The 18,899-nt window shown below is 16.1% G+C and overlaps 6 protein-coding genes across 6 annotated transcripts in view; 5 read left to right on the top strand and 1 right to left on the bottom strand.

Annotated features, from left to right (window-relative positions):
* Nucleotides 1-9, top strand: part of PF3D7_0902300 (serine/threonine protein kinase, FIKK family) — a gene marked incomplete at both ends in the record, with an annotated part of 2,102 nt that extends 2,093 nt beyond the window's left edge. The window contains one exon of the mRNA XM_001351861.1: nucleotides 1-9. This exon is cut by the window's left edge and continues 72 nt beyond it. Coding sequence (XP_001351897.1) covers nucleotides 1-9 — 9 coding nt within the window.
* Nucleotides 10-2,161: 2,152 nt separating this feature from the next.
* PF3D7_0902200 (serine/threonine protein kinase, FIKK family) lies at nucleotides 2,162-4,326 on the top strand (the record flags this gene model as incomplete). Its single annotated transcript, XM_002808864.1, has 3 exons — nucleotides 2,162-2,197; nucleotides 2,303-4,090; nucleotides 4,249-4,326. 3 exons carry the CDS (start codon nucleotides 2,162-2,164, stop codon nucleotides 4,324-4,326), a joined length of 1,902 nt encoding a protein of 633 aa, XP_002808910.1.
* A 2,561-nt stretch (nucleotides 4,327-6,887) lies between these two features.
* Nucleotides 6,888-8,671, top strand: PF3D7_0902100 (serine/threonine protein kinase, FIKK family; the record flags this gene model as incomplete). The annotated part of the gene is made up of 3 exons (XM_001351859.1): nucleotides 6,888-7,088; nucleotides 7,176-8,459; nucleotides 8,591-8,671. 3 exons carry the CDS (start codon nucleotides 6,888-6,890, stop codon nucleotides 8,669-8,671), a joined length of 1,566 nt encoding a protein of 521 aa, XP_001351895.1.
* Nucleotides 8,672-11,205: 2,534 nt separating this feature from the next.
* PF3D7_0902000 (serine/threonine protein kinase, FIKK family) lies at nucleotides 11,206-13,140 on the top strand (the record flags this gene model as incomplete). Its single annotated transcript, XM_002808863.1, has 3 exons — nucleotides 11,206-11,250; nucleotides 11,420-12,925; nucleotides 13,063-13,140. 3 exons carry the CDS (start codon nucleotides 11,206-11,208, stop codon nucleotides 13,138-13,140), a joined length of 1,629 nt encoding a protein of 542 aa, XP_002808909.1.
* Nucleotides 13,141-14,425: 1,285 nt separating this feature from the next.
* PF3D7_0901900 (probable protein, unknown function) lies at nucleotides 14,426-16,117 on the top strand (the record flags this gene model as incomplete). The annotated part of the gene is made up of 3 exons (XM_024473182.1): nucleotides 14,426-15,434; nucleotides 15,510-15,698; nucleotides 16,080-16,117. The coding sequence occupies 3 exons, from the start codon at nucleotides 14,426-14,428 to the stop codon at nucleotides 16,115-16,117; spliced, it is 1,236 nt and encodes a 411-aa protein (XP_024328907.1).
* Nucleotides 16,118-16,890: 773 nt separating this feature from the next.
* On the bottom strand, nucleotides 16,891-17,877 carry PF3D7_0901800 (Plasmodium exported protein, unknown function; the record flags this gene model as incomplete). Its single annotated transcript, XM_002808862.2, has 2 exons — nucleotides 16,891-17,499; nucleotides 17,677-17,877. The coding sequence occupies 2 exons, from the start codon at nucleotides 17,875-17,877 to the stop codon at nucleotides 16,891-16,893; spliced, it is 810 nt and encodes a 269-aa protein (XP_002808908.2).
* Nucleotides 17,878-18,899: the final 1,022 nt, after the last annotated feature.

Genomic DNA, 18,899 nt, shown 5'->3' with positions numbered 1-18,899 from the left:
AATGAGTAATATATCTTTTAAGATGTTATTTTGTTTAATTTATGAACAAAAAAATGGATAAATAAAATATAATTAACTGCAAAATATCAACAACCAAAAAAAAAAAAAAAAAAATTTAATAAATCATAAAAAATAAAATAAATTAAAACATAAATAAAAGTAATAATTTTATTTTTTTAATGTTGTTTTTTTAAATTTTTTCAAAATTTTTTTTTCTAATTTTATATTATTCCTTTGTATTTCTTTTTATTTTTTTTCATATTTGTTTTTGTATTTTTTTTATAATTAAAAAATTTGTTATTTATTATTAATATGTTAATATTTGTTATTTATTATTAATATGTTAATATTTGTTATTTATTATTAATATGTTAATATTTGTTATTGTATTTTTTTTTTTTTAAAAAATACTCATGAATTAATTTTCATATATTTATATTATAATTTTTTATAGGAAAATTTTTAAAATAAACCTCATTTTGTTTAACATTTAATAAAATATAATATTTAAATTTATTTTTTTGACATGTTTTTTATATATTTCGTAAATATATAGGAAAAAAATAATTTTTTATTCTTATTAATGAAAATATATAAATATAATATATAATATATAATAGATATTATATATATATATATATATGTAAATTTTTTAATGATCAAATAATGAACTATGTGTATAATATATATATATATATATATATATATATATATATTATATATATAATATAATATATATGTAAATTTTTTAATGATCAAATAATAAAGCATATTTATAATATATATATAATATATATGTAAAATTTTTAATGATCAAATAATAAAACATGTGTATAATATATATATATATATATATATATATAATACATAATTTCCATTTTTATATATTATGTTTACTTATGATAAAAAATGTATAAAAAAAAAAAAAAAATTATATATAGAAGAATTTTGAAATGAAAAGTATATATCTCATAAATAAATAATTTATTTTTTTCAAAAAAGTATAAAAAAAAAGAATATGACACATATGATAAAAAAAAAATAATTCATAAAAATATATATATATTTTTTCTTTTATACTGTTCTTTTAATTATATATATTCATTTTCTTCTGTTATTATATTTTTAAGGGAGATAGTGTAATGTGATCACATATGTTAATATTATATTTATGAAGGACTATATGACAATTCTCAATTTTTTTTTCTAAATTATAAAAAAAGGTATTGACAGTATTAAAATTATAATTGTATCATTTATAAATGAAAAAAAAAAAAATACATATATATATAATTAATTCTTATGTCATATATTTTTTATGAACATAGAAAATAACAAAAAAATTGTATATATTATAAAGAATATTTTAATTATATATTTTATAAAAATTATACAAATGTAATTTATTTTTATTATTTATTTATTCTTTTATTTTATTTATTTTTTTTTTTTTTTTGTTTCATAAAAGAAATATATATTTTACATATACTTATATTTTTATTATTATATTATAAAAATTAAATAAGAGCATAAAATTTTTATAATATATTATATATATATATGTATAAATAAATAAGTAAAAAGTATGAATTGTAATATTTCTGTCCTTATATATAACGATCATAGCATTATATATATATATATATATATATACATAAATTTTTATTTATTTAAAAAATTGTAGTGTTATGCTATCATTTAGCATATTTATCATAATTAAGTATAAAAATATTTAATATAATTTTTTTTTCTTTAAATTAAACTAAGAATAATTTATTTGAATACAATTTTGCATTATATATAAATAATATATATATATATATATATATATATATATATATATATATATTTGTTGTTTTTATTTTAGTTTTTTATATTATAGGTTTAATAAAACTTTCTATAATTAAAATGTTCTCATAAACTATATAATAATGTATATACCTAATTCATTAATTTAATTTTTTTTTTTTTTTTTTTGTGATTTTACAAATGTCTTAATTCAGTATGATTGTTTTTAATTAAATCGGTTCAATTATGATTCTATAGAATAATGAAAAAAAATAAAAAAAAAATAATATAATAAAATAAATAAAAATCTAAATATAATAAAAAAAAAAAAAAAAAAAAAATTTATGTACCATCTTAACGCTTTAGTCTTATAATGAAATTTATTGGAGTGTTATTTTTATTTTTACTAGTAAGTTAACAATGTGACTTAAATAATATGTTCATCTATATAATATCATATATATATATGTTTTATAAATTTTTTTTCTTTTTTTTTTTTTTTTTATAATTGTAGAATGTGATTATATATGAAACCAATATAATTTTAAATGATAAAATATTTGAAAGATATAACAGAAGCTTATCTGTATTTATAAGGGATAATAATAAAGATGAAGAAGGGACTAAAGAATTGTTATTACGTAAAATCGAAAAAGAAGAAGAAGTATATGATTTAAAGGATGTTAGAAATGATTATATGAATGATAGTATTAAGGATAATAATAATCATTCTACAAATGATTATTTAAAAGGTACTACAACAGATAGTACAAAATTTCATATATATGATAATATAAAATGTACTTTACAATATGATAAAAATGATAGTACAAAAAATGTTATATATGATTCAACAAATACAACTGTGATTGAGGATTCTAATGGAAAAAAAAATAATGATGAAGGTGATTATTCGTTATGCAATAAAAAAAAAAAGAAGAGGAGGAAAAAAAAAATAGAAATGAAAGATAATAATAATAATAACAATAGTATTAATAATAATAATTTATATGATGAAAAAACTGAAAATGTGCAAATTGAAAAAGTAGTAAATAGACCTCCATATGTAGATATAGCAAAGTCTTTGAACGAAGACGATAATGTTTCAAATAATTCTTATGATAATTTTGATATGAAGACAAATATTATTAGCGATTTAGAACAAGAAATAAAAAATAAATGTATATTTAATTGGGATATTGGTAAAGAGACTCTTTTGAAAATGTTTGATATGTCTGAAAATTTTGAAATTAATGATGTGAATTATGAAAGTTGGATTTTGCATAAGGTGCCTACCAAAAATTATAGTGAGAGAAGTGGTAGAGTTCAAGAGATGTTTAAAGTAGTTATTAATTCAAAAGATGGTTCTGGTAATGATATAAGATTATTTGTTAAAAAGATACCTATAAAGGTATGGGTAAAGCAATATAATTTAATGAAGAAATATAATGGAGAATATGTATTTGGTTCAGAAAATTTCATAATGGAAGCAATGGCATTATCATTTTTAACTGAATATTATCCTGGTATAGCACCTAAATTATATAAAGTATTAATTGAACCAGACAATATATATTATTATAAAGGTATAACAAAAGAAAAAATGTTTGATAATATGAATACATTAAATGAAATATTATCTAAAGGAATAAAAGATGATATAAACGGAAATATTGTGATAGTATCAGAATTATTTGGTAAAGATATTAAAAAATTTTTATTTACAGAAAATGAAAATATTTTAGCTATTATAGATAATAATAATAAAAAAAAATATCTTATTGAATCATTAAAATTATTAGTAAGATTACATGAAGCTGGTTTAGCACATCTTGATTTTACGCCTGAGAATATATTAATAAAGAAAAATGGAGGTATGCGATTGTGCGATTTTGGTAAAAGTACTCCTGTTTATTCATATAATTTGAGACATATAAAAAACGAAAATGGTTTATGTTATTTTGAATCGTGTATTCCTAGTATTGGAAAAGTTGCATATATACCACCGGAATGCTGGGAAATTAAGAAATTACATAAAACAGAGAAAATAAGAAATCCATATACAAGTTTACGTAATATAACAGATCAAGGTGAAAGAAAACGCTTTTATTTTGATGTTTTAGCTGCTGACAAATTTATGGTTGCAACCTTTTTTATATGGTTGTGGAATGAAGGACATTTATGGGATAAGGCTACTGCTTCACAAGATGAAATTTTTTTCAAAATTGTAGAAAAAGGTATGAATCTAAAGGCATTGGAATTAACAAGAAAATGGCCACGTGAATTAAAATCTATAATTAAGGTAATATAAAATTTTCTAAAAAAATTAAATAAAAATATATACATATATATAAAATATATATATATATATATATATATATATATATATATATATATATTTATTTATTTATTTATTTATTTATTTATTTATTTTTATATGTTGTTTATTAATTTTAATAGAATCTAATATCACTTGAGAGTAGGAAGAGTTTTAATTTAAAAGATTTAATTGATCACCCATGGTTTACCAATAAATAAATAAATACTATTTATTTTTTTTGTTTTCTTATTGTGTATATAAATAAAATGTTATCTTAATTATTTAGGGAAAATATTATATTTTATATAATATTAATTTGATCTATAATATTTATTAATACTAATCATTAGAATAAAAATTAGTGTAATTTCTTTGTTTAGGACTTTTTTTTTTTTTATTTTTTTTAATTCTTATACATAAATAAATAAATAAATAAATAAATAAATATATATATATATACAATTACATGAAAAATACATGTTCATTTCATTTGGTTATATTACAATTTTTTTTTTTTTTTTTTTTTTTTTTTTTTTTTTTTTTTCTTTTTAATCTATATTTTTAATATTATTATTTCTTTTTTTCAATTTATTATTTAAAAGTCTTTTTTTTTCCGTCTTTAATTATAATCATATACACACCCATATATATATATATAATATATATTTATATATATTATATTTTTGGAAAAATTTATAATTTTAATATAAAAGTATATAATTATTTTTTAAAATATAATTTATCGTATTCTAATAAACTATAAATTACCAAAGCCATTGGATAAATTTGAAATTTTCCAAATTTTTTTTTTTTTTCTTTTTTACTTTTATTATATCAATATATTATAAATAGTTTTTATTTATATAATTGTATGTTAATAGAAAATTATTATATCTAATTATAATTTGCACTTTAGAAATTTCTTAATAATTAATAAATTAAAATCCATACATATTTATATATGATACAATAATTTGTACTACATTTGTCATATATAATATATGAATAAATATATAAAAGAAAAAGGATATAGGAATTAATTTTTTTTTTTTTTTGTTCTTTTAATAAAGCAACGTACATTTAAATTATTTGAAATAATAAATGTAGCACTGATATTTATTTTGTGAATAATAGTAAGGTAGCTACTTGTTATTTATAAATAAATTATATTATAATAATCACTGAAATAATAAAAAAATAAATTGTTCTTTATTTATTCATTTGTATGAATAATTATGTTACATATATATATATATATATATATATAATGTAATAAGTTATCAATGAGGAAAATTATTTTTCTTATTTGAACTTTTATTGAAAAGACAGAATGGATATATTTAAATTTCATATAAATGAAAGAAAATAGAAAAAAATATGTTTATCCTCGTAATTATTGAAAAATTTATTTCTAATATTAATTTGATGATTAAGTATAAGATATATTTAATTTTATATTATTGAAAATAAAATATTTATAAAAGAAATGTAATTAATATATTCTTTACATGAAACAGTATGTAAAGTAAGAATTAATTGAATATATAATTCAATAAGGTAAAAAATAAAAAGGAAAATCTATAGGTGTATAACCACTGCAAAATTGTTTTTTTAAAAAAAAAAATATATATATACATATACATATGTTTTTAATACATTTTATAATAAGAAGCATTACCATTTGTATGTTCATATGATCTAATATATATAAAATTATTATTATTATATTGATTTATATATATATATATATTGTTTTATTAATGAGCGACATTTAAAAAATATTTTGATAATTTATATTATAAATCACATTTTAAGTGTCTTTTTGAAATTTTTTATTTTTTTTTTATGGATAAAAATAAATATATAAAAAGATAAATGTAACGTATATATATATTATATTTATTCGGATTCATAACTAGAAATTATTTCGATTTTTCTTTATAAATTTGAATCCTTTTTTTTTTTTTTTTTTTTTTTGGAATAATTTTACATATTCCAATGTTTTATAGAAAATATTAAATTTTCCCAAAATTTAATTTTTTTAAAATTCATTTTACATAATATATAAATTTTCAATTTTTAATTTGCAACTATGCTATTGAACGCAAAAAAAAAGAAAAAATCGATCCTTTTTTACTTTATTTTTTCTTAATATAACCACGAAAATTGGGAAATATATTATATATATATATACATATATATATATATTGATATTTAAAACATTTTTGAATTAATATATTTTTTTTAAATTTGATGTTATATTAGAATAATCATATTATAATTTTAATTATATACATATATTTTTAATTTTTCCATAAATATATGTTATATGAAAAAAAATTAAAATAAATAAAATAAAATAAATCAAAAGATAAAAAATGTTAAATAAGCATTTCGATACATTTTTATTGTTTTATATATATATATATATATATATATATATATATATAAATTAAATATAAATTTAATTATGAATATATGAATGAAACCATGTATATAATATGCAGATGTGTGTGCATATGAATTGGTGTTATATTATTTATATTTTTATTTACTAATTTGTAAAATGCATAATATTTTATAGAAATGTTGTTCTTTTGTTTTTATCTTTACATGTTGATATACAAATAAAATTTGGAATATATCTTATATTAAACATTATATATATATATATATATTGGTATTATTTATTTTAAAATATATGTAAATGCTGTCTAATTTATTCATTTTGATATAATATATATATTTATATATACATTTATATATGGATTAATGAAGCATGAGTTTTTATAATTGTTCTGATTATAATTTTAATAAAGATCAATTATGTAATAAAAATGTTTACTCAGAAATCAAAATAATAGCTCCTTTTCATAAGAATGTAGAAGAATCAAAAAAAATAAATTATAATCTGAAAACATGGTTATCAAGATGTTTAATAATTGCACAAACCATTATATTGGTATATACTTATTTATTTGTAAGCACAAAAAGTAATATATATATATATGTATATATTATATATATATATATTAATACAATTTAAAATTTTCATTTATCCTTTTAGCATTTGAATGTATTAAGTTGTAACATAAATTCAGACTCTATTTCATGTAAAGGAATAATAAGAAATTTATCCGAACCATGTAAAGTCAATGAAAAATCGCATGAAACATTTATTGATCGTGTATTTTATGGAACGAAGAAAAAAAAAGATGGATCAAATAAAAATAAAAAGCTTTTTAATTGGGAATTGTGTAAATATCACATAAGTAACAGATTAGGTAAGGCTAAAGAATATTCTATAGGAGGTGTAAATTATGAAAAATGGGATTTATATAGTATTAAGAATGAGAATTATAATGAATCAGGTGGTAGAAATCATGAAATGTTTTCAACAGTTATATCATCAAAAAGTGGTTTTAGAAAAAAGAAGGTAAAATTATTTATAAAAAAAGTACCTTTGAATTCATGGATTGAATTATATAATAAGATGGACATTTATCATGGAGAGTTTTTAGATGGGGCAGAAAATTTTGTAATGGAAGCAATGGTTTCATTATTTTTAAATAAATATCATCCTGGAATTACACCTAAATTTTATAATTTATTATATGAATCGGAAAATGATTATAGTGAATTGAAAGGTTTAAATGAACTGATGTTTTGTGACATAGATATCTTTAAAAATGAACTAATTAAAATTAGAAATAGAAATAAAAAAGGTTATGTTGTAATGATATGGGAATTTTTTGGGCAAAATCTTAAAGAGTTTTTGCATTCAGAAAAAGAAAATTTAGTAATAACAAAAGAAAGGAAAAAAATTCTTTTTGAATGTTTAAAATTAATAAATAAGTTACATAAAGCAGGTTTGACTCATTTAGATATTTCACCTGAAAATATATTAATTGGAGAAAATTATGAAATGCGATTATGTGATTTTGGTAAAACTACACCTCTTTATGTTCTTAATAATATAGATGAACATAATAAAGGTCATTTACAAAGATTTCGATCATATATACCATATGTAGGAAAAACTAAATATGCACCACCTGAGTGTTGGAATTTAAAAAAGAAATATAAAGAGTTGGGAATAGAAAATCCATTAGTTTACTTAAAAACTTTAAAGGATTATGAATATAAAGACACATTATATTTTGATGTTCTCGCAGCTGACATATATATGCTTGGAATTTTATTCATATGGATTTCGAGTAATAGATATTTATGGGGAAACTTTGATATGTCACAAAATAGTAATTTTAAAAAATTTGTTAATAGTGATATGAACTTTGACTTATTTCCTTTAACTAGAGAATGGCCGGAAGGGTTAAAATATATCATTAGGGTAAAATATATATATATATATATATATATATTTATAGATGTGTATATAAATTCTTATATATATATATATATATATATATATATATATTTATGTATTCCTTAATATGTTTTAATATTATTTTACTTTTGTAGAAATTGTTAGATTATGAAAGTAGGAAGAGTTTAGATTTGAATGAGTTGATAGAACATCCATGGTGGTCGACAGATTTGTAATAGTTTTACTTGGTTATCGTATATTTTTTTTATTAATATTAAAATAATATATAGAGGAAAAAGAAAAATTTTAATTAAAATATGTGTACATATATATAGATACATATATATGTTATTTATTTCGTTTTTTTCGTATTATATTCTTATTTTTTTTAATAATTGTTTAATTTTTTCTTTTTTTTTTATGTTTGCATAATTCGTATATTTTATGTATCTTATGATATATATTATATATTTCTTATATATTTCCTTTGATTACTTAATTATATTATTATTCATTATATTGATTTTTTTTTTTTTTTTTTTTTTTTTTTATAGCAATTGCTGCAATTTGAGTATAGAAATAATTTAAATTTAGATGATCTAAAAAATTATAAATCGTGTTACGAATAAAAATAAGTGTTTTTATTTTCTTTTTAAAATATATTTATTGAAAAAATGTCATTAATAAATTATGATGGTGATTAATTATTCTTTAAAAAATAATTATATATATTATATATATTAAAACAATTTTATTAAAAATATAGCAATTTTAAATGTATAAATGTTCTTCGTAAAATAAATGTGTTATTCATAAGTCCATTTATTTTTCAATATATGCATTTTTAAATTAGATATTATATAAATATTTAAATTTATGAATAGGAATATTTATTATATACATACATACATATATATATATATATATGTTCATAAATTTATATTATATATTAGTATTATAAAATTTGCTGTTTAATGAAGATTTATATTTTCTTAAATAATATTTGTAATTGTAATTTATCTTAATATATTATTATTTTACTATATTATTTGTTAATATTTTTAAATTGTTTTGTGTTTGTGTCAATATAATTATATTATATATATATATATATATATAATTTATGTATTTATTGTATAACTTATATAATTCTTAAATATATTATTAAATTGTATCTTTTGTTAATATTATTTTTCTTCTAGGAAAAATTTATATTATTTTACAAAATGTGTATATTTTACTAATAATTATTTATATTTATTTTGTTTTATTATTTTATTTTTTTTTAATTAATGTACCTTGAAATTTATATTATAATATTATTTATATATAGGATGATTATTCACTTTATATTTACCAATATTTTTATATTATTTTGTAACTATTTATTTATTGTTCTTGTAAGATGTTCACTTTTTGAATTTTCATGCTAATTTTTTTTTTATTATAATTCTAATATATTTCATAAAATAATATTTAAGTAAAATCAAAACATTTTTCTTACAAAAATAAATAAACATCCTATATTATATTAATTAAATTAATAAGTTAATATTAATTTTATTATTATTTTTATTGTATCATTCTATAAAATAATATTAAAGAAAAACCAAAACATTACTTTGTTAAAATAAATGAACATCCTATATTATATTAATTTAAATTAATAAATTATTAAATAATAATTATTATTATATAATTCTATATATATATAAAAAATATAATATATAAGAAAAATCAAAATATTTCTTTTAAAATAAACAAAAATCCTATATATTTTTAGTTAAATTAACAATTATTATATATAATTTTTTTTTTTTTTTTTTTTTTTATAATTCCAAAGAATGTAATAAAAATATTTGTAATATTATATATATAATACATTCATTAGATTTTTCATTAACACATGCATTATATTATATAATATTATATATAATATATACAGAATATGAATTATATGTTATATATGTCGTATAAGCTTGCATATTTATTATTATATGAAGAAAAATATTACTCTATATATTTACGTATAGAATTTAATTATGTATAAAACAATAGTACCTATTTATATATAATAATATATTTGTAAAATGAAAGAAGAACTATTCTTTAGATATAAAAAATATAAATGTTAAATTTAAGATTTTTTTCTTAAAAGTCTATGGTAATATTATATAATTGTTTTTTTTTTTTTTTTTATGTAATGGTTTTAATTTTAAATAATTATTTTATGTTATATTATTATTGATTTATACAATATAGTAATAAAAGAACATATAAAAATTAATATATATATTATATATTTTATTAGGTTATATTTATAATTATTATATAAGATATATATTAATATATATATTACACTTTGACTATATAAATATATTTCTGAATTGATATGAATTATACATTTGAAGTAATAAAATAAATATAACTTGGTTTTACAATCATAACTGGTTATTGCTTTAATTTAATCATTTTAATTATATATATATATATATATATATATATATATATATATATATATATATAATACATAAAATATCAGTACTTGAATTTTTTTTTTAAATATTTTCCTAGTAATTATTTCTATATAATAAAATGAAGAGTATCATATAATAGCTTATAATATCTTATAATATCTTATAATATCTTATAATATCGTATAATATCTTATAATATCGTATAATATCATATTGCTTTTATAATATAATATACTTTATTGAAGTTATAAAGTGCAGATAAATATGAGTTATGGTATTATTTGTTGATAAAAATGTTAATTCTAATGCGTATGTTAATTTTTGCATCTTTAATAATAGTAAGACATATAACTGCAATAGAAAATAATATATATAAATATATATGTGTATATATGAATTATATGTATAAATGTATAAATGTATAAGTTTTAAAATTTTATATTTAGTCTAAAACATTAAAAATATATATATATATATATATATTTTTTTTTTGAATTTTTTCAAAAGGTGTTTATTAATGTAGAGAATAAAGCAATTGGAAACTTAAATTTGGTCAATGTAAATGTAAGGAGTTTATGTGCTAAGAATGAAAAGTTTGTTGCAAAAAAAAAAAAGAAGAAGAGTATATTTACTAAAATACGTGTAAAAGGTAGCAAAACGTTAGAAGGATTTCTTTGTGATACATTAAATGGAATAATATTCAAAAGTACAAAAGAAAAAAGTGATAATGAATCAATTGATAAAGATAGTGACGAATCAATATCATATATGGAAGAAATTGATGTAAATAATGAGGAAGATAATAATGTTAATTTATGTCGTTATAATAATATGATAGATAATAATAGTATAAATGTTTTAGAAAATGTGAATAATCCACCTAAAGTGATATATAATTGGAAATTGGGTAAAGACTCATTACTTAAAATGTTATGTATGTCAAAAGATTATTCTATAAATGGTGTGAATTATGAAAATTGGAAATTATCTCCTATAGATTTTGGTGATATGGATGATATAAGTAAAAAAAAAAAAAAAAATATGTACAAGTCAATAATTTGTTCACCAAAAGGAAATAGTATAAATAATACTAAAGTGTTCATTAAAAAAATAAATATTAAGGATTGGTTAAAACTATTTAATTGTATGGAAAAATATGATGGGGAATATATGTATACTAAAGATAATTTTGTTATGGAGGCAGTGGCTTTATCATTTTTAGAAGAATATCATAAAGGAATAACACCAAAATTACATAAAATATTATTTGAACCTGATGATAATGAATTTTATGAAAATGTATCTTCAGATTATATGTTTAGTAGTTTAGATAATTTCAATAAGATATTAAGTAATGGATTAGAAAAAAATTTAGATGGTAATATTGTAATTGTATCTGAATTATATGGTGACGATATAAAGAATTATAAGAAAAAAATGCGAAAAGTGTACCCAAAAGTTTTTAATAAAAAAAGTAAAAAAAAAATTCTTTTCGAATGCTTAAAATTAATAGATAAATTACATGATACTGGATTATCACATTTAGATTTTACTCCAGAAAATATTTTAATTTCAGATAATTTTGAATTTCGAATATGTGATTTTGGTAAATCTACACCTCTATATACCAATAAAATAAGGCATATAAAAAAAGTGAATACTATGTGCTCATTTGAATCCTGTTCTCCATATGTGGGAAAAGTGCCTTTCATACCACCTGAATGTTTAAAATTATATAAACTTTTTCGTGAACGTTCTATACGTGAACCATTAAAATATTTACATAGTATTAGGGACACGGAAGAAAGAAGGAAATATTATTTTGATGTCACTAGTGCTGATAAGTATATGCTTGGTATTTTATTTATTTGGATATGGAATGATCATCATTTATGGGAGTGTTCTGACCCATTAACAGATAAAAATTATATGAAGTTTGAAAAAAATAATATGAGTCTGGATACATTCAGAGTTACTAAATCGTGGCCAGAGGATATAAAAATTATGATAAAGGTGAGAAATTATATATATATATATATAATATATATGTGTAAATTTTATATTTAATTATATATTTATAAATGAATCATAATATATATATATATATATATGTATAATTTTATTTTATTTTATTTTTTTTTTTTTTATAGAACTTGATTGATATAAAATATAGGAAAAATATTAAATTGAAGAATTTAATTAAGCATCCCTGGTGGTTTAAAAATTAAAATATTTATTGTGTTGAATATAATAGAATTATATATATTGATATTTTAATTTTTGAAGTGAATTTACTTTTTTTTCTTTTTTTTTTTGTTGTTGTTTATTTATTGAATTTTTTTTTATATTTATATTTGTATTTATGTTTATTTTTTTTATTTTATTTTAATTAATTTTTTTTTTTTTTTTTTTTTTTTTTGGTAATTCATCATACTAAAATATAAAACATAAATAAAAATAAAATTTTTTATTTTGAAAAATATGTATTTATATATATTATGACAAAAAAATATTATCTGTCCTTTTAATTTTTTTTTTTTTTTTTTGAGTAGCATATAAAAGTTGAAAACAAAATATATGTTCCACCTATATTATATACGTTAAAAGTCTTTTACTTTTTGTTTATCTAAAAGAATTATTATTAAAATTGAATAGCAAATAAAACCAAAAAATGGTAATATTAACTAAATAAAAAAAAAAAAAAAAAAAAATTAAATAATTAAAATATATTTATTGTTCTTTTTTTTTACCGAATCTTTCAGTATAACATAAATATATTTTCCATATGAAATAAAAATATATTATAATATAATATAATATATATAATTATTTTGAATTATATTTTTTAATGTTATTGATTTCTTAAATTTCCTTTTTTTCTTTTAATTATATATAAGAAGCATATAATATATATACATATTTTATAAATAAAAAAAAAGAATAAAAAAATAGATTAATTATATTAAGAGAATTTAATACAAGTTTTTACCAAATAAATTTTTTATATTGGGAATAATAATTTTTATAGATAATTTCTACTAATTACCTTTAAAATATATTACTTTTTCTTTCATTCTGTAAAAATTAGAAAAGTTATATTGCCTATATTATATATATAGAAATCATATTTGTAAATATATTTTTTTAATATTGGTTGCATACAAACTTATATAATATAATAAGAAGAAATTATTAGAAAATATGTATAATAAATTTATAATTTTTTATTATATAGAAATGTGATAAAAAAAAAAAAAAAAAAAAAAAGAATAAAATGAATATAATTTTATAATCATGTATATTAATTTTTGTCTATATTTTAATATCTTTATATTTTTCATAATGTATAAATTTTTTTTTTTTTTTTTTTAATATTTATTTATATGATTATGTTAGAATATAATTTTTTTTTTGTAATAATACGATATAATTATAATATAAAGTGAAAATATAAATATAATTAGTTATAATATATATATATATATATATATATATAATGTGTTAATAAATTAAATGAGTGTTTTAGATGTTGTGGAGAATACTAGTGGAACCAATTTTTCTATAAACAGTGATAATTTTTTTCCATATTTCCAAAGGATAAATAAATTAAATACTGAAGAAAATAGGGATTTAATTTTTTCAGAATTATTAAAGAAAAAATGTATAAAGGAATATTATGATTTAAATTATATTAATGATATATTTGATTATATTAACCTTTTGTGGTTTGAAAGATATTTCTTAGAACATTTATGTAATAGTCAATTAGGAGTTTTGTTTTACACATATGCAGATGAATCCTGTAAAAATGATGATAATATAAATGTATTTGAAATGCATATTAGTGAGGATACATGTAATAATTTTATAAAATATCATAATGAAGAAGATAATAAAAATGATGAAAGTTGTTTATCGAAAAAAAAAAGAAAGGATACATTCATAAATAATTTTAGTTGGAATAAATATATGAAGAATATTCTTAAGTTATATGAAAAAGACATAACTAAATATTATAAACATAAAAGACTTTTCTATATTAAATACAATTGTAATGTATTTGATATAAAAATGTTAATGAACTCGAAAATATGTTTTATTAAGGGATATAATGAACCTAATATATGTAGTTATTATAATACATTTGATAATATGTTTGAATTCAAAAATGAATATAGGTATATTTATGAAAATAAATCAGATAATTTTAGGTATGAATTTATTGAAGAGGATGAAAATGAAATAAATGAACAAGGCAAAAATAACTTTAATGATGATGATAATTGTTATTGTAATGATAATGAATATAATGAGTATAAAGATAATAATACAAATAAATATTCCATTGTGTGTAATGAGCTTAATAAGTATTATAATTTTCTTGATATGGAAGAATATTTATCAAATAAAAAATATTATTCTCTATATTGTTCTACATGTAAAGACTATTTTTGTGATATTTCTACAGACGAAACAGATGATGACGAAATTTTCTATCCTGCCCTTTCTGAATTAGAATCTGGTATGTATTACATAATTATAAAAAAATATATATATATATATATATATATATACATATATATTTTCAAATTTTCAGATGAAGAATATTATATAGCAGATCAAAACATAAATCCTAATTTAGATACTTCATTAATTAAACATATTAATAATAATAATGTTACAAAATTATTAGACAAACATAATCATGTGAATATCAATAAATCTACAGATATAAATAAAATTGATATATTTCACTTTATTAGTCCAATCATATTTTTCTTATTAGGTATTATAATTGATGTATTACTTATATGATGAAGAGCATATTATATTTATAAAAAAAAATTATGTGTATACCTATACATATATGAAAATTTCCTTATATACGAGTGTTTATTTTTTTTATAGTTAAAAATTAATTGCACTAGTTTATTGAATAATACAAAATATATTAATATATAACCTTATTTTGAACAATATACTGATCTGTTATATATGTTAAACATATATATATATATATATATATCAATTTATAGTACATGAAATAAGTAATTCGTTTATTGTTTCATGATATATACAACGACATGATAATATTATATATATATGATATATACATTGAAAATATTTTCATTAACTTATTTTATTTATTATTTTTTTTTTTTTTTAGGTTTCAAGCTCTTTTGTCACTATTTTAAATTATTTTAAATATTTTATATATATAATTTTATCAAACTACACATATTATACATATATTATTCATTTGTCTTAATATAACATATATATAAATAGATGTAGGTATTTTTAATGTTTGTAACGTATTTAGTAAGTTCATTTATACAAAATTATTTCCTAAAAGTTTTTCACGTTATTAAATAAAAGCAGTTTGAATGATTTTATATATTATGTATATGTACATTTATTAAATTCCTAAATAGACATTATATTTAATATATTAATTTTATTAAATATAATTAAATATAATACATCATTTTGTAATTTTACCAATGTTATTACAAATGATTTCCTTTAAATATATCTAATATTACATATTGTATTTTTAATATATATATATATTGTGGTATATACTTAATAGTCATTCTTAATTAACACATAATAATTTAATATTCACAGAAAGTAATTATTAATAAAATGCATTTTTTTTTTTTATATTATAAATTAGATAATTATAAATGAGTTATTTAAGTTATAATATAAAAATGTATAATAATATTTATTTAATGAATATTTATAATGAAAAAAAACAAAAAAAAGATATATATATATATATATATATATATATATATATATATATATTTAAGAATGAAAAAAGTTAAAAATACTAAACATTAAATATTTTAAACATATAAATGTGTATTTAAAAAAAAAAATAAAATATATCATGATAATTAAAATTATTCATTTAAACATAAACATATATATAATTCATAATAGTTTATATAGAAAAATTAAAATAAATATTATTTAACACCGTAAAGATCTTTTTTATCTTCTGTTATGTAAAATATATCTTTTTTTTTTTTTCCACAATGACGTACATTAAAAAAGTTTATTCGATCTACTAAATATCTAAATCTTGCTAATGAAAAAGGGAAAAATGCTAAATATTGTGCTACAAGAGTTTCCATTGTTATTCTCAAGAATTCTGAAGTCTTTTTTTGAAGATGAAAATCTAATATTTTTTCTATGAAAAGGTCATCAAATGCATCACATACGAATTTAATTTTTTCAATAAATGATAAATCATTTCTTGTGTCAAAATGTTTTTCTTCTTCTTTTTTTTTAAATATTAACTGCTCTAAATTCGTAGGTTTAATTTTCGATTCCTTATATGTATTATCGATACACGTGAATTTTTGTGTTATATCATGTTCATTTTTATCACATTTTTTATTATTGTCATCAATATAAGGTTTTTCTCGTCTTAACCGAGTTACATTCTGATTTACTTTATTTTTGATCGACGAACTATTGTTTTCATTAACTTCTGCTAATGATCTATTTAGTAATTTATTATATGAGTTATTTATAAAATGATGTTTATCATTGCAATATTTATTGGTGTTATGCTAATAAAAATAAAAAAAAATAAAAATATTATAATGTATAACATTTATATAATATATTAAAATATTGAAATGAAATACATATATATATATATATATATATATATTTTTCATTTATATTTGAAATTATAATTATATAATAAATCATGTTTCACTTTTGTTTTAATATTTTATATCTACCTTGTTGTATATATATGTAAATAAAAGTAAATGAAAAAATAATAAATATTTAAGAAATTTGAAATATTGTTGTATATTATTCAACATATAATTATATAATAATATACTTGTATCTTCATTTTTAGAGATTTTATAAACATAATTGGTACACCTGTAATAGAATCGTTTATTGTTTGCCTTCATAAATTTTTTCATAAACATTTTTTTATATTTTTAATAAAATAATGTATTTTATGTAAGACATACGAAATAAAAGAAAATAAATAAATATATATTAATATTTATTCTTTGTTAAAATAATAAATTTTAAATAAAATATATATTAAAAATATAAATGATCACTAAAAAAATTAAATATAGACTTATATAAATTTTTTTTTTTTTTTTTTTTTTTTTGGGGGTGTTTCTTTAATTTATGCCATATTTTAAAAAAAAGATTATTATCAAAAAATATTATATTCCTAGTAACTATATATTATTTTTATGGAACATAATGTATTAATACCTGTTAACATAAACCATATAAAATATATTTATATGTGTCATAAATTAAATTTAAATAATTCATTATTTTAATATATATATATATATATATATATTATATATATATAATGTTTTTTATTTATTTATATAATAAAATTAATCTTTATAACATTTTATTTATTACAGAATATATAATTTATATATTACTTCTTTATAATTTAGATGATCATTTATTTTTTTTTTTATAATTATTACAATATTTCTAATGTGTACATTTTTATTTTTATGATAATAAAAATATTATAATAAATATTATCTTTTATATAAAAATGTTTATTTTGTAAAGCGAAACACATATATTTTGTGAGTAATTTATTTAGTATATTTTTTTTAATGTTTAAAGAAATAAAATATTTAGTTTCATTATTTAATTATATATCATTTTAAATTATAAATAGTATTACTCTTACTTTAGGCTATTTATCATATAATTAAATAAGTATAAGCAGATATATAGTTTAAAATTATTTATTATTATTTGAATTATTAAATGTTTCATATTATTAGAATATATGTAATATTAATATATATATTTTTTTCATATATAAAATAGTTTTTTTATAAATATAATTCTTTAATATTAAAAATTGTATTGTATGAAAAATTCATTTTGTGTTCAATGGTTTAATAAGAGAGATGATTAATTACAAAGAATTAAAATATGTTACAGATATAGCAAT

Source organism: Plasmodium falciparum (genome assembly GCF_000002765.6).
Source record: "Plasmodium falciparum 3D7 genome assembly, chromosome: 9".
Taxonomy (NCBI): Eukaryota; Apicomplexa; class Aconoidasida; order Haemosporida; family Plasmodiidae; genus Plasmodium; species Plasmodium falciparum.
The sequence above is the reverse complement of the archived record's forward strand: the minus strand, read 5'-3'. Positions and strand labels throughout refer to the sequence as shown.